The sequence below is a fragment of the Schistocerca americana genome, chromosome 1 (genome assembly GCF_021461395.2).
Source record: "Schistocerca americana isolate TAMUIC-IGC-003095 chromosome 1, iqSchAmer2.1, whole genome shotgun sequence".
Taxonomy (NCBI): Eukaryota; Metazoa; Arthropoda; class Insecta; order Orthoptera; family Acrididae; genus Schistocerca; species Schistocerca americana.
The window spans coordinates 378800754-378818604 of NC_060119.1; the positions used below are offsets into that span (position 1 = coordinate 378800754).

At 39.7% G+C, this 17851-nt stretch overlaps 1 protein-coding gene across 1 annotated transcript in view; it reads left to right on the forward strand.

Moving 5' to 3' along the window:
- LOC124600858 (DNA damage-binding protein 1) overlaps window positions 1–17851 on the forward strand; it is a 177033-nt gene that overhangs the window by 53056 nt on the left and 106126 nt on the right. The window contains exons 4-5 of the mRNA XM_047136197.1: window positions 8402–8540; window positions 17657–17806. Of these exons, the coding sequence (XP_046992153.1) occupies window positions 8402–8540; window positions 17657–17806 (289 nt within the window). The remainder of the gene's footprint in view (window positions 1–8401; window positions 8541–17656; window positions 17807–17851) is intronic.

Below are 17851 nucleotides of genomic sequence, written 5' to 3' on the forward strand. Positions count from 1 at the left end.
GTTTGTTGGATCAGGATTATTCACTCTCATGAATTTAATATTGCTTGGTAGGGAACTGAAAACTTTGGTACTGGTATACTGTACTAGTGTCTGTGTTAACAACAGATTCAGTAGCTCACAGTGGAGATCAGTCTTTTGTTTAGTCTTATGGCAATGGTATAGTATTTTTCATAGGCAGGGGAGTTATTTACAAAATAACCTAAAAGAGAATATATGTATTGTGATGTGGTCGTGATTTCAAACTGCTGCTTCTTTAGCACTGTATTGGGAAAGGCAATATTAAAACGTTTTATGAGTAGGAAGTGAGATAAAGAATAACTCGCAAAACTTTACAAATGGGGGGGGGGGGGGGGGGGAGGGGGGCAGTGTCTTTTTGTCACAACTCATGATGACATATTTCAGTCTGTTGTTCTGCTATAACTGCAGAACCAAACTGGTTATAAACTTCAAAATTTAACTGTGCAGGCAGTGAAGATCATGGTAGTAAAATTGTTGCACAATAGGTGCTGCACACATTATTTAAATAGTCTTCAGATTTTATACCATTATCACATTGTGCAAATTTTTCGTACGTTCATAGCAGTCTTCCTGACATGTTTGGGAATGGATTCATGTTACAGAGATTTATGAGACTGTCTTTTTATTGTGTCTTCTATTGATGTGCTAATTTAATTCCACTTTGAGGTATAGTTAGTTAGTTATTTACTTTCATGTTCCATGGATCATTTTGCGCGATAAATCGTCATGATGTGGAACAAGCCATTTTACATTCATATTACAAATTAATTTGTACTTTAAACATCACCATTTTTTTTCCCTGGAATGAAAACAAGATGTAGAGATTGAGCTACAATTCCTATCCACCTCCTTTTACACATTACAAATATAGACATTTCTTTGGAATAGAGGGAGTTGTCAAAGAGAAACTGCTTCAGTTTATTTTCGGATTTTACCTTGCTGTCTGTTAGACGTTTGATGTCAGTGAGTAAGTGGTCAAAAATTTTTGTTGGAGTGTTGTGCACCCCTTTCTGTGCTAAAGACAACCTTAATGTTGAGTAATGAATTCATTTTTTCTTCTAGTATTGTAATTATGTGCCTTATTGTTCCTTTTGAACTGTAGTGGATTATTAACAACAAACTTCCTGAGGGAATAAATATACTGTGAAGCAGTAAGCAGAATGCCCAACTCCTTAAACAGAAGTCTACAAGATGATCGCTGGTGAGAATCACATATTATTCTTACAGCACATTTTTGGGCAATGAAGACCTTCTTTCCTAAAGATGAGTTACCCCAGAACATTATTCCATATGACATTACTGAATGGAAATAAGCAAAATATGTCAACTTACTGATTTCTCTCTCTCCCCAAGATTTGCTATGATTCTAAGTGCAAATGTGGCTGAACTAAGTTGTTTTAGGAGTTCCAAAATGTGTTTTACCAATTTAAATTCTCATCAATATGGACACCTAAGAATTTTGAAGTTTCCACCGTATGTATTATTTCATCACCATGTGTTACAATTATCACTGGTGCAGTACCCCTAGAAGTGCAGAACTGAATGTGATGTTTCTTTGTGAAATTCAGGGTGAGACCATTCACAGAAAACCAGTCAATGATACATTTAAGAACTTTGTTCACCATTTCTTCCATTTTCATATATATATTTAAAAACAAAGATGATGTGACTTACCATACGAAAGCGATGGCAGGTTGATAGAAACACAAACAGACACATACACACACACAAAATTCAAGCTTTCGCAACAAAATGTTGCCTCATCAGGAAAGAGGGAAGGAGAGGGAAAGACGAAAGGAAGTGGGTTTTAAGGGAGAGGGTAAGGAGTCATTCCAATCCTGGGAGCGGAAAGACTTACCTTAGGGGGAAAAAAGGACGGGTATACACACGCACACACACACATATCCATCCACACATATACAGACACAAGCAGACAAATGTGTATACCTGTCCTTTTTTCCCCCTAAGGTAAGTCTTTCCGCTCTCGGGATCGGAATGACTCCTTACCCTCTCCCTTAAAACCCGCATCCTTTCGTCTTTCCCTCTCCTTCCCTCTTTCCTGACGAAGCAACCATTGGTTGTGAAAGCTAGAATTTTGTGGGTATGTATGTGTCTGTTTGTGTTTCTATCGACCTGCCAGCGCTTTCGTATGGTAAGTCACATCATCTTTGTTTTTTTTATATATATAATGGAAGGAAACATTCCACGTGGGAAAAATTATATATAAAAAAACAAAGATGAGGTGACTTACCGAACGAAAGCGCTGGCAGGTCGATAGACACACAAACATACGCACAAAATTCAATCTTACGCAACAAACTGTTGCCTCATCAGGAAAGAGGGAAGGAGAGGGAAAGACGAAAGGAAGTGGGTTTTAAGGGAGAGACCTGCCTACACTGTGATGCATTCTATGTGGGAATGACCAGCAACAAACTGTCCATTCGCATGAATGGACACAGGCAGACAGTGTTTGTTGGTAATGAGGATCACCCTGTGGCTAAACATGCCTTGGTGCACAGCCAGCACATCTTGGCACAGTGTTACACCGTCCGGGTTATCTGGATACTTCCCACCAACACCAACCTATCCGAACTCTGGAGATGGGAACTTGCCCTTCAGTATATCCTCTCTTCTCGTTATCCGCCAGGCCTCAATCTCCGCTAATTTCAAGTTGCCGCCACTCATACCCACCTGTCTTTCAACAACTTCTTTGCCTCTACACTTCCGCCTCGACTGACATCTCTGCCCAAACTCTTTGTCTTTAAATATGTCTGCTTGTGTCTGTATGTGTGGATGGATATGTGTGTGTGTGTGCGAGTGTATACCTGTCCTTTTTTCCCCCCTAGGTAAGTCTTTCCGCTCCCGGGATTGGAATGACTCCTTACCCTCTCCCTTAAAACCCACTTCCTTTTGTCTTTCCCTCTCCTTCCCTCTTTCCTGATGAGGCAACAATTTGTTGCGAAAGCTTGAATTTTGTGTGTATGTTTGTGTTTGTTTGTGTGTCTATCGACCTGCCAGCGCTTTCGTTCGGTAAGTCATCTCCTCTTTGTTTTTTTTTTATATATATATATATATATATATTCTGCTCCAGTCCGGAATCCCTGAAGCATTACACCAACAACCTGACAACAGCTTTCACATCCCGCAACTACCCTCCCGACCTGGTACAGAAGCAAATAACCAGAGCCACTTCCTCATCCTCTCAAACCCAGAACCTCCCACAGAAGAACCACAAAAGTGCCCCACTTGTGACAGGATACTTTCCGGGGCTGGATCAGATTCTGAATGTGGCTCTCCAGCAGGGATACGACTTCCTCAAATCCTGCCCTGAAATGAGATCCATCCTTCATGAAATCCTCCCCACTCCACCAAGAGTGTCTTCCCGCCGTCCACCGAACCTTCGTAACTTCTTAGTTCATCCCTATGAAATCCCCAAACCACCTTCCCTACCCTCTGGCTCCTACCCTTGTAACCGCCCCCGGTGTAAAACCTGTCCCATGCACCCTCCCACCACCACCTACTCCAGTCCTGTAACCCGGAAGGTGTACACGATCAAAGGCAGAGCCACGTGTGAAAGCACCCACGTGATCTACCAACTGACCTGCCTACACTGTGACGCATTCTATGTGGGAATGACCAGCAACAAACTGTCCATTCGCATGAATGGACACAGGCAGACAGTGTTTGTTGGTAATGAGGATCACCCTGTGGCTAAACATGCGTTGGTGCACAGCCAGCACATCTTGGCACAGTGTTACACCGTCCGGGTTATCTGGATACTTCCTACTGACACCAACCTATCCGAACTCCGGAGATGAGAACTTGCTCTTCAATATATCCTCTCTTCCCGTTATCCACCAGGCCTCAATCTCCGCTAATTTCAAGTTGCTGCCACTCGTACCTCACCTGTCATTCAACAACATCTTTGCCTCTGCACTTCTGCCTCGACTGACATCTCTGCCCAAACTCTTTGTCTTTAAATACGTCTGCTTGTGTCTGTATATGTGTGGATGGATATGTGTGTGTGTGTGAGTGTATACCCGTCCTTTTTTCCTTTTTTCCCCCCTAAGGTAAGTCTTTCCGCTCCCGGGATTGGAATGACTCCTTACCCTCTCCCTTAAAACCCACATCCTTTCGTCTTTCCCTCTCCTTCCCTCTTTCCTGATGAGGCAACAGTTTGTTGCGAAAGCTTGAATTTTGTGTGTATTTTTGTGTGTCTGTCGACCCGCCAGCACTTTCATTTGGTAAGTCACATTATCTTTGTTTATATATAAAAAAACAAAGATGAGGTGACTTACCGAACGAAAGCGCTGGCAGGTCGATAGACACACAAACAAACACAAACATACACACAAAATTCAAGCTTTCGCAACAAACTGTTGCCTCATCAGGAAAGAGGGAAGGAGAGGGGAAGACGAAAGGAAGTGGGTTTTAAGGGAGAGGGTAAGGAGTCATTCCAATCCCGGGAGCGGAAAGACTTACCTTAGGGGGAAAAAAGGACAGGTATACACTCGCACTCACGCACATATCCATCCACACATACAGACACAAGCAGATGCTGCCAAGATGCCTTACAGAAGATACAGTCGCCGTCGTCGTGCAAGACAGACTATATATAAAACAATTGAAGACGTCGAAATGACCACATCTGCCGCTGACAAGAAAAAGAATACGATCAAATCTGTCGCTGCACACGCTCTACTGGACGGACCTGCAGTGTTTTGTGGTTGCAGACTGAACTTCAGCATTGATATCAATGATTCGTTTACCCACGGTAACGGATGGTTAACAGTCGCTGTTGTACGTGGTGGTACAGGTGTACCCAATGTATCCGGACTGGAAAGCTTCGTTGATCGTGACATCACAGCCTATCGAACATATCACGTCACCGAAAATGCAAATAAAGACTTTGGCAAATCAACATATATGTCACCCTCACCCTTTTCCTTGTATACACGTAGTAGACGTAAGATATCAGTTAATGAAACTGTTTTTATATGGATTAAAGGTAAAGGTACCTGTGAATATGTTAAATTTGTTGGAGATTGTACATTGTATTTTCATAAATAAAGTGATCTGTAGCGTAGCTTAAAAACGGACAAGGGTACATCTAGGATCTGTCGACATAAAGTATGCAACAGCATGTTACGTCAGCTCTCTGAGCGCGTGACCTTTGACCCCGCCGATAAGGCGGCTCAAGTCCATCTTGGCAGCGCGCCAGCCGTCGAAGACTGACAAACAGCGGAAAGCTTGAAATTTGTGTATGTGTTTTTTTTGTCTCCTATCAACATACCAACACTTTCGTTCAGTAAGTTACAGCATCTTTATTTTTAGATATATTTTTCCCACGTGGAATGTTTCCATATATATATATAAACATTCCACGTGGGAAAAATATATCTAAAAATAAAGATGCTGTAACTTACTGAACGAAAGTGTTGGTATGTTGATAGGAGACAAAAAAAACACATACACAAATTTCAAGCTTTCGCAACCCATTGTTGCTTCATCAGGAAAGAGGGAAGGAGAGGGAAACACGAAAGGATGTGGGTTTTAAGGGAGAGCGCGCGCACACACACACACATCCATCCGCACATATACATACACAAGCAGACATTGTCTCCTATCAACATACCAATGCTTTCGTTTGGTAATTTACAGCATCTTTATTTTTAGACACACACACACACACACACACACACACACACACACACACACACACACACACAGGGAGTGATTACAATACTGGTGTCATCTGCAAAAAGAACTAATTGTGCTTATTCTACTTGTTGTACATTAGGCAATAGATCATTTACATACGCGAGAAACAGTAGTCAACCTAAGGTTGAGCCTTGGGGGAACTCCGTATGTGATTTCTCCCCAGTCAGAATTATGTCCCTGTATTCTTTTGGTTGAATTACTACCAAGTACAACTTCCTCCTTTCTTTTGGTTAGATATGACACAATCCATTGGTTGGCTATACCATCAATCCCATAAAACTTCAATTTATTTGGGAGTATACTATGATTCACACAATCATGTGCCCTGGATAGGTCACACAAAATAGCTACTGGTGCTATTTTGTTATTTAATGCTTGTAATATCCGGTGTGTGATCATATAAATGGCATTCTCAGTAGAGGAACCCTTCGGAAACCCAAACTGGGATTTGCTGAGTATATTATTGTTACCAAGGTGAGATACTTTGCTTAGCATAGTGTGCAGTTTATGTGGAACATTAGAGTGCTGATGAAAAAATATGTAACTGTGTTCTTATGGTCCATGATGGCTTAACCACTGCCAATTTCTTTTAATGTGTCAAAACTAGCATTGCCATCACCATAGGGGACACACTCGATATCTGTGCAACAGCAGCCACAGATGGGTCTCTTAACCACAGATTCCCAAGCATGATAAGGGTTTCTTTACACAGGAAATGATACGTTTCTATAAGTGTCAGAGGCCAGAGCTAGCAGAGGTCTTGTTTAGGGTCCTAAGCGTATGTTTGCTTCAAGCTACTTGATTTGTTTACAGGTTTCATTAATTTGCTGTAGAAGGTCTCGAGGAAAACTATGCTGCCAGGCGGATGATGTCACTGGTAGAATTTTGGGAAGAAGTTTTTATAAGACAGAACCCAAAAAATCATACAATTCAAATATGATAACCTCACATTATTAGAGGCACAATTCCTTATTCAATTTAATTTTTTAGGAAAAAAATTTTTTAGCGCTTGAGTGCTGTAGAGATGTCTAAAAAATAAAAAACTACTTATGTGCAGTTTTTATGAGTAAAGGTCATTTCCTAATCATCAGGACTTTTGATATTATCTTCAACAGAGAGTATTAAACAATTGTAGAACATAAAAAAGATGTTAGATTTGAGTACCACTACAATATGGGCCCATTGTTATTGTTTGTTAGGGGCTAATATGATTGCATTGCAAAACTGAATCTAGTTTTTTGGATGGTTTAGAACATGATGTTTCTAATGAAATGGTTTAAAAGAGTATGCAGAACATTCTTTCTTTTTTTTTTTAAGTTGGGCCGTTGGGAACATCATCAAATTTGCTTCAATTTGTACTCTGATGGAAAGAACTAGGAGAATGAAATTTTATATTCTAAGATCTTGTATTAGTAAGTTTATATGTGCCAAGTTTCAGCTTTATCCAGCTGTTACTCTTGGAGAGATAAAAAGCTAAACTTTGCTCTTTTTTTCAAGTGTGTATTTCTTCGGCTGACTGTGCTGCAGATTATTCGTATGCAAAACACTCAGGAAATCTTTTTTTATTATTTCGCTTAAAAGAGCACAAAAAGATGACCTAGTTCTTTTCCTTTCAAAACATTGCTGGAGACATTACATCTCAAATTTGCCTAAATCTCATGGGTGCACTGTTCATAGCTGCACTATAGGATCAAACAAATGACTTTATCTCTGCAAGTATTAAATTGGCAAAAGTAAAACTTTACCAATGTTTGTTTGGATCATGTGCAAATGTTCACACAAAATTTCGGCAAATTTGGTGACAGCCATGTGAAAACTTTTTCCACAACTAGACCTTGGCATGGAATGGCCCATTTGGTGGTCTAAACTATCGATTGCCTTGGTCGGACAAAAAAATATGCCGGTTAGCAACTTCTTACTGTTCAGTGACTTAAGACGTTGTTTGTGAATGAAAAAATATCTTCATGTGTAGAGATACTTTTTTGAAAGACAAACTGTGTTTTGTCAGTGAAGCTTAAATTTGCAAGCTGCTCCAGAATCTTTTTGTGTAATGACTTTTCAAGAACTTTTCAAAATGTGGTCAGGAGTGAATAGTGCAATAGTGGGACTTGTTTCATCTTTAGTTTTGTAAAGTTGTCTATGCCATACTTAATTCTCTTTAGAAGCATTCCTTATTTCATTGTGGTAGCCTTACAATAGCTATCTTGTGATGATATCAATATTTACAGAATTCTTACTCTTCGGAGAGCTAACGATACTTAAATATCTTTTATTTGTTGTAAGATGATTGAGATTGCACCTCATTGATTAAAGGGTATGAAGAGCTCTACATAGTCCATAGTTCGTAAGCCACCACACAGTGCATAGCAGTAGACGATACCATGAACCACTTCTAGTCATTTCTTAGTCTTGTTTATGTGCTTGCTGAACACTTAACATTGCATACATTCAATGTATGGTTACCTTTATTCTTTCCATTAATTAACTCAAACATTTGCCAAAATATCTGGATCACATCTACCCACATGTAAATACAAAAATTGCAATTATAATGAATTATTATATCTTCTTGGTAAAACATGATTTTAATTTCTACTGTGTGAATAAAATGTAAACATTTATACTACCCACTTGTATTCTTTGTTTTTTCTCTACCCTGTAGAATGGAAGAACTACAGGTTCAAGACCTTAATTTCCTCCATGGTTGTCCAAATCCTACAATAATACTGATTTATCAAGATATGAATGGAAGGCATGTAAAAACTCATGAAATATCACTGAGGGACAAGGAATTTGTGAAGGTTTGTAATGAAAATAATTAATATTTTAAGAAAATGTAGTGAAGTGTGAAATACATTAGGAAGATGAGCATAATTAGCATGGAATTCTGATGTCCCATGGCAGTGGTATGAATAAGACAGCAAAATGAGTCCAGCAGTATTGTAGAGGGAAGATCATTATCATAGTTGTAAAGAATATTGTTAGCCACAGAAGTCAGTTGTATGGTAAGCCCTCTCACCATTCTCAAAGTAAGAGGAAGTTTGAGTGGTAGTAAATGTCACATATAAGATCTGGATATAGAATCAAATGAGTGATATAGAACTATTGAATCTCAGGCAGAGATTACTTTATGTTTCACTTACTTCCTAGTGTATTCTGTTCAGAGCTTAGTTGCAAAGTATGACTTTGTATTTTATTCTACATATTTGCAGTAATATTAATCTGTTACTGGAAATGGTGATATTTTTCAGAGATGCCACTTTTCTGGAAATCACTTATGAGAAGAATGCTATGTCTTGCCAAGCTTTTAATGAGTTGTTTTATTGAGCATACATGCAAATTTTTTGAACTAATAAAACATACTACTAATGAATAAAGTAATAAACCTCATATGTGAATACCCGCATTCTTTCAGTGACTGGGTTTTGAAGTTACTGCACGTATTAGTAGTACCGGTACTCAAATTTGTCAGATGAAAGTTCCATGAAATTACAGTGTGTATTGAGAATTGTCGTGTAGTTTAGGTACAGTTGGATTGTTCAGTTAATTCATTTATTGTTTTTTACGTGTCATCCTGGTGGCTAATGTAATTGATTTAGTTCACATATTTTATTTTCTAATCCAAAGCTTAAAAGATTTTCACCCCTTTTTTTATTGCACATTATGTCACACTATACATTTCACACATTCCTAGAGTGTGTGTTCTTCACTGTAAACAGAGCGTATTATTTGTTGTGTTAATTTATCTTCATGTTACTTACTGATTTCTAGTGCTTTGCCTGGAGGAAAGTCATATGCTCTACAGAAACACGTCATTGACACCAATTAGTTAAATGTAGAAATTGTATCCTCCTACATACAGTCATTCCCCAAGTAGCATCTGTGGGAAAGAGATGATCTTTCTATTCAATTTTTTCGTGGTTCTCTGCATGGAAGTTACAGTAATTAATGACAGTTAATTAGGTTAATGCCATGCTGAACTGAATATGAGTTCCTCCAGAACACCCACAACCTTGTTATAGTGATTCCATTCAGTTTCATCATAGACAACATTACTGCCACCCTTTTCTCTCATGTTTGTACCAAGGCTAATTATTAGTAATGTGGGGTGATGTCCACCTGTTTTTCTGTATCTTTGTGTTTTGTATAATTGTAGTGTCTGACTCTTAATTATTTGCTTTCTGATGTGATAGTAATACGTTAAGTTTTTAATGGATGTTCAGAGCAGCAGCGCTGCAACCTAATGTATTATTGTCATGACAGTAAACTCGCCAACAAATGAACTCATCCCTCGGTTAGAAAACCTAATCAGATATCATTATGTTATGCCAGAATCAGTGAAATCAAAAAGCAGAAACAAACTTGGAAAGTAGAATAAGGGTGTAGGTAAACAAGTGATCCAATGCTGCAGTACAAATAGTTCCATTTGGTACTTGCAGTGAAAGTTGCCAATGCCGTCCTGGGATTTATTTGGTGGAGCAAACTAGTGGCCATACCCATATCTATCGTGTAGAGTCCTCCGAGCTTGGTGGTAACGTTAGTGGACAGTGATATTGTCTCTTCCATGCTAAATCCGTTAATATGCATGCCAGCATGGGGTAGTATACCCCTCCTTTTAATCTGCACCTAGGACTAAAAATTACCAATCTCTGTACATCTATCTTCTGGTGGATATTGGGACAACTGTTACATGAAGCAACACCACCACCACCACCAACTATATTTACTGGGTTTGTTCATGTGCAACCGGTTTTGGTGTTATAATACAGCATCTTCAGATCACTCTATGACTCTGGGTGATAATGTTGATGTTGGGATCATCATCACACTTTTTGTAGAAGATATATATATATTAAGTGCTGGCAGGTCGATACACACACAAACAAACACAAACATACACACTTGGAAAGTAGAATAAGGGTGTAGGTAAACAAGTGATCCAATGCTGCAGTACGAATCTGCTCCAGTCCGGAATCCCTGAACCATTACACCAACAACCTGAAAACAGCTTTCGCATCCTGCAACTACCCTCCTGACCTGGTACAGAAGCAAATAACCAGAGCCACTTCCTCATCTCCTCAAACCCAGAACCTCCCACAGAAGAACCCCAGAAGTGCCCCACTTGTGACAGGATACTTTCCGGGACTGGATCAGACTCTCAATGTGGCTCTCCAGCAGGGATAAGACTTCCTCAAATCCTGCCCTGAAATGAGATCCATCCTTCATGAAATCCTCCCCACTCCACCAAGAGTGTCTTTCCACCGCCCACCTAACTTTTTAACCTCTTAGTTCATCCCTATGAAATCCCCAAACCACCTTCCCTACCCTCTGGCTTTACCCTTGTAACCGCCCCCGGTGTAAAACCTGTCCCATGCACCCTCCCACCACCACCTACTCCAGTCCTGTAACCCGGAAGGTGTACACGATCAAAGGCAGAGCCATGTGTGAAAGCACCCACGTGATTTACCAACTGACCTGCCTACGCTGTGACGCTTTATATGTGGGAATGACCAGCAACAAACTGTCCATTCGCATGAATGGACACAGGCAGACAGTGTTTGTTGGTAATGAGGATCACCCTGTGGCTAAACATTCCTTGGTGCACGGCCAGCACATCTTGGCACAGTGTTACACCGTCCGGGTTATCTGGATACTTCCCACTAACACCAACCTGTCAGAACTCCGGAGATGGAAACTTGCCCTTCAATATGTCCTCTCTTCTCGTTATCCGCCAGGCCTCAATCTCCGCTAATTTCAATTTGCCGCCGCTCATACCTCACCTGTCTTTCAACAACATCTTCGCCTCTGTACTTCCGCCTCGACTGACATCTCTGCCCAAACTCTTTGCCTTTACAAATGTCTGCTTGTGTCTGTGTATGTGCAGATGGATATGTGTGTGTGTGTGTGTGTGTGTGTGTGTGTGTGTGTGTGTGTGTGTGTGTGTGTGTGCGCGCGCGCGCGCGAGTGTATACCTGTCCTTTTTTCCCCTTAAGGTAAGTCTTTCCGCTCCCGGGATTGGAATGACTCCTTACTCTCTCCCTCAAAACCCACATCCTTTCGTCTTTCCCTCTCCTTCCCTCTTTCCTGATGAAGCAACCGTTGGTTGCGAAAGCTATTATTAACCTCCACGCGGAATTTTGTGTGAATGTTTGTGTGTGTTTGTGTTTGTGTGTCTATCGACCTGCCAGCACTTTCGTTTGGTAAGTCACATCATCTTTGTTTTTAGATATATTTTTCCCACGTGGAATGTTTCCCTCTATTATATATAGTGTCCACAAAACTTAATATTGTTTTTGGTGCATATGTCACCAACGGATTGGCTTTACGTTTGATGATTCCTGATGTCAGTGTTATCACCCAGAGTCGTAGAGGGACCTGAAGATGGTGTATTGTAATACCAAAACCAGTTGTGTATGATTAAAACCAGTAAATACAGCTGATGGTGTTATCGTTACTTCATATAAGAAAAATTATCTAGGAAAATTCAGACTGGAATAATGACAACTTCATGAAAAGGATAGACTGCTACTCATCATGTAGTGGAAATGTTGAGTCACAGAAAGCACAACAAACAGAGTGCTAAACAAGTTAGCTTTCAGCCAATAAGCCTTCTTCTGAATTAACACTTTCAGACCTGAATTTTTTCTGGAGGAAGGAAGATTTTTCTTTGTGTGGTTCATAGATGATTTGTTAATGATTTTAGGTGCAAGATTTATTCAAAAATGTGTACCTGTTTTCAAAAAATACCTTGTATGCTTGGCTTCATGTTGTGGACTAAAATAACTAATCACAAAATATTCTCCATTGCAATAAATAGTAATGATCATTCAATAATTACGTTGCAAAATAACAATAACAATATTCAATCATACAGTGTATTCTGGTGGTCACAAGTTGCTGTGCACTGCTACATTGACTTGCTGATGTTTCCATAGTGATATCCAACTGCTGGCAGCACTTGTGCATGATGAAAAGGTTGAACATTCACAAATGTGTAACTCAGATTTATGTACACACACACACACACACACACACACACACACACACACACTCTCTCTCCCTGTTGAGTTGCACTTTTTTTTTTTTTTTGTGTGTGTGTGTGTGTGTGTGTGTGTGTGTGTGTGTGTTGCCTTAATTCAGCAGAAAACGTTTGTCCAAAAGCTTACTTGGTTAGCAGTCTTTTTGTTGTGCCTGTCTGTGACTCAACATTTCCACTACATGTTGAGAAACCCATCCGTTTCGTCATATTGTCTTACATTACCAAGGTTGCGCTGGGACTGACAGGGGCAAAGGGGGATTTGAATCTCTGCCAATGTATCCAGGAAAAGTGGCTGGTTGCTGAGTGTACGAAGATAATAACATGACTAGCCTATCCACTGGCTCCAGGAGTACGATTGAGTCTTGACTTGGACGCTGGCATGAGATGATGAGGCTTATACCAGCTAGCTGGGTTGTCAAGTCCAAAGCTGATGCCTATGGTGTAAGCCAGCCATGACACCAAAAAGTACAGGGGGTGGTCAGAAATACGGAAACACCATAAACACAATGCATTGCCTGCCTGATACAGTGCAGGAAAACCTTGGGCATTGAAAATAGCTTCCTGTCATCTCTGAATAGAAATACAGATTCTTTGTGGTTTTCAAGGGAAACTTACACATTCTTCCTGCAAAATAGTGGCAAGTTCAGGTAATGATGATGGAACTTGATAGCAATATGCACCCTTCTCTCCAAAGCAGACAGCAAATGCTCAGTGACATTGAGATCAGGTGACTGTGGTGTCTAGGGGAGATGTGACCATTCATCCTCATACTCACAAATCCAGTCACGGAAGCTGTGAGGTGTGTGAACTGGGGAGCTGTTGTCGTGGAACATAGCATCACCATTGAGGAACAAACATTGTACCATGTGATGGACCTGATCGACCATGGCTGCTCAAATATTACTGAATCCCCTTCGTGTTTCGCACTTGGGACATAAACTCGGCCAGAAGTTGGAAGCAGTGTGGAACAAGACTCATGTCACCAAATTACTTTCTTTCATTGCTCCATAGTTCTTGTTTTATGGCTTGGACATCATTTATGGTTTTGAAATTCCATCTTGCCCTGCAGTTCCCGGCTTGTAGAGTTCCCTCCATCTGCGCAGCATTTGGTTCTGCAGTGACTTTTGCAGCTGTCATTGTCATCTTTTTTTCCAATTACAATCCTCTTCAGTGACTGTCTGTAATGGACACTCAACTAGCACTTTCATCTGCTGTGTGATGTAGCAGATGCTGATTTCCTGCTTTCCCTCTATGCAATATAAATCTTCAATAACATGCCTCTTGAAATACTGGTCACTTTAGCCACCTTGGTTATGAGCACCAAGAGTATGTCCGTTCTGATCATGACTGACACTTGCAATGTATCAAGTACATTCAGCAAGGGTCTTTTGTAGTGTAAAGTTTGTTAAAGGTTGATACAATAATATGCAGCATGTTAGCAGCTGCGAGTTGTGTTAAGAGCCAGTAGTGGCTGGCAAGCTTGCTTTTGCATAAGACGTATGAATGCTTGTATGCTCATTATGTGCTCAAATTGGCAGATGCCACAACATTAATGACATATTTTACTGAATATTAGAATGTGGAAAGTGTGTCTTATTAAGTGTCACATTTAATAAATCTGCATATTTGTGACATAAAACATTTATAACTATCACTGAAAACCATCTCAGATTGTGATTGTACCCAGCCTCTAACATGACAACAAGGTTCCTTTCTGACCTGGAATATATTGCCTAAATTAAAAGTAATTATCTATTGTGACCATGAAGATAGCAGAGAAGAGTAAGGTGGGGCTCTTACAGTGGTCAAATACAAGAGCACAACTGGAGGATTCGCTGGCATCTGCATTTATATTCAAGCATGCATTCCTCGCAGTACATCCATGCTGTCGTCTGACCCCTGTAGGTGCCCCTGATGTTCAGTGCTTACACCTTGCGTTTATAAATTTAGCTGAAGGTGTGAACTCAGGCTGATGAGTGACTGAGTACCGCCTACAGGCTGGAGGATGTGGGTCTAGAATTTTTTGTAGTATGTCTATCATTTTAGGACATAGGAGATAGCTGAACGTTTCAAGAGGTATGTTGTTGCTTTTCAAAACCTGAGTGATGAAGGAGTAACTGTTTGTGTCTCCATTGGGCTTATGGGAAGAAATGCTGAGGAAATTTGTGTAGGACTAGCTGGTCAGGATACTGTTTGTAAAGGCTGCAACACTTTTATCAGTATATTCAGATAACTTCATGGTCCAACTATAGATGTAACAGTTACAGATGCCGAACCTGTATTGTGTCTGAGGAGTCCCCGTACCACATAGGTCAAAGTATACTGTTTATTGGAGTACTTCCATATGAAAACAGTGTATCCATCAGATATGTATGTACACAGTCATACTTGCACAGAGATCTGTGCCTATCCGTGTCTTCCTCAATGTTTTGAGGACTTGATATAGTGAGTTGTCTTGGCATGATGAGGTCCGAGCTTTGTAGTGGCCATTTGAATGAGACTGGAGATGCTGCTGAACAACACACAATCCAGTAGCCTCAAAATTGTTCATTGAGAAACTAACATACCTGAATAGAAAATTGTGCTGCAGCTCCATCCTGAGCTCCATCCTGCTGTGACTGCACATGATCCATAGTCTCCATGTCTTTGAGCCGACCTATTGACCTTATTTGGATTTGGGAGTAGGTATATGGATTCTAAAGGAAAGGATTTGATTTGATTTGATTTTTTATTAATCCGTGAAACAGTTTCCATTGTATGGATTTTGTCATTGAATAATAGACAATTTAACAGTTTAAATTTATTTCTTACACAATAGTTGATAGTGAAATTTTCTTATAATCTAATTTACATTTTTCAATCTTATATAATTATTATTTCTCCATATAGTTTAACACAGAACCTTTTTTAACTCCATTTTTCTTTGGAGGAGGAGATTGTCTTTGTCTTTTATGTTTTGCCGTAATTTATTATATAACTTGATGGCATTGTACAGTAGACTCTGTTGCGTTTAAACTTAATTTTTGTTCACTCCCCAGAATATTATCCCATAACTACTAACAGAATGGATATACGCAAAGTATACTGATTTAATACATGAAATATCGCATGCTGAAGTAAGAACTTTGAGGGCATAGCATGCTGTAGAGATTCTGTTATGAAGTATTTTTACAGGTCTTCCCACTTCGACTGACTATCAATGCGCATGTCAAGAAATTTTGTGCTTTCCACCCATTGTATGGTTTCATTACCTAACTTCAGGTTATTATAATATGGTTTTTTATTTATGTAAAAGTTCACAGCACTTGTTTTCTTAATATTAAGTGTGACTTTGTTATTAGCTGCCCACTCATATACAATTTTTAGTGTTTCTTCCGCTTTCTCTCTTAGATCTACATGTGATGTGTCACTGATTAGCACAGCCATCTGCAAACAATATTGTATGCCCATGCTTTATACTTTGTGGGAAATCATTAATATTAATTAAAAATAGTACTGGACCTAGGATACTACCCTGTGGTACACCTATATTTATATGTTTGGGGTCAGAAATATGTTTTTCAATACAGTTGGAATTACATGATAAATGTGTTATTTCAGTCATCTGTACTCTATTTTCTAGATATGACTGGAACCATTTTTTTTTACCATCCCCCTTATTCCCAGTTCATCTAGCTTAGCCAACAATGTTTTGTGATCCACTGTGTCAAAAGCTTTGATTAGATCGAGAAATATACCTGTTGTATAGTTTCCTTTAGCGAGTGCTTCTAGGATATATTTAGTGAGATATGCTGTTGCTGCTTCTGTGCCTTTCCCTGTTCGGAATCCAAACTGGTCCTTGGCTAGGAGGTTGTGCTTATTTAAGTAGCTCATAAGTCTATCTTTCACAATAGTTTCTATTATTTTTGCAAAGCACAAGAGCAGTGAGAGTGGCCTATAATTTTCTATATTTCCTGCCCCCCCCCCCCCAAGTAAGTATCCTTAAGTATCCTTAGTATCATCATCTTTGCTGTAGCCATTAGCAGCATGATAAGGGTGCAATTACAGTCCTTATTGGTGAACAGTGTGGCTACATTTTGGTCCTCCTCCAAGAGCTGTATGCTTGTTGCAATTGCAGTTAAATATGCTGGGGGAGTGAACTGCATATTGACTTCAAATACCTACCAGTGGAAACAGTGTGCATTGTCTTATATCATGAAATTGATCTGTGTTGAAAATGAGGGTAGCATCATAGGCTTGAAAGAGCCTGTAAATTTCTTTCAGTAAGTGTTTGATAACAAATTGACCTGATCATACATAATATGGTTAAAAACAATGTACATAATATCTGGAAGTGCCCAAGCTACAAGTCATCTTCATTAGTAAACAGAGCTCCTATGTATTTCAGGACCATTGAGACTATCCACAGTGAATGGACAAGATAGGCCACTGGTACCTACAAGAGCAGCCTACACCCAGACCATGTGGTGTGTCTGTTGAGCCCCTCTGTCCACATAGCAAAAACTCCAGTTGTGTGTGTCACATTTAGGTTGTTGTCTGATCTGCATTCACCAGTATTTCACTCTTCTGACTAACCATTCACTAAAAATGGCATTCACACCTCATGCACATATAGCAAAACTGTTTGTGATCTGTTTAGTGACAGTGTCCATCTACACAGCATTCCCCAGCATTATCGTCAGTGCAGTTAAACAATTGGGCAATGAGAGATGATGTTGCAATGATATAAACTGCACTATTATTTAAAAAATTAAAGAGAAAACAATTAAGCAGAAACTGCGACAGAAATGTTAAAGCAAACTTTTTGAGTACAGTATAGAATCTTTATTTTTGCGTTTGTGTACAGTTTATATGTTCTTATGTGGAGAATTTTTACAGATGCCATGGAAACAAGACAATGTTGAAACAGAGGCTTCTATGGTCATCCCAGTTCCTGAACCACTATGTGGTGCTATCATTATAGGACAGGAGTCAATTCTTTATCATGATGGCAATACATATGTGGCCGTTGCTCCACCTGTCATCAAGGTAATTTTCTGTGTATCAGTGTTATTAAGCAAGTTTCATAGCAGT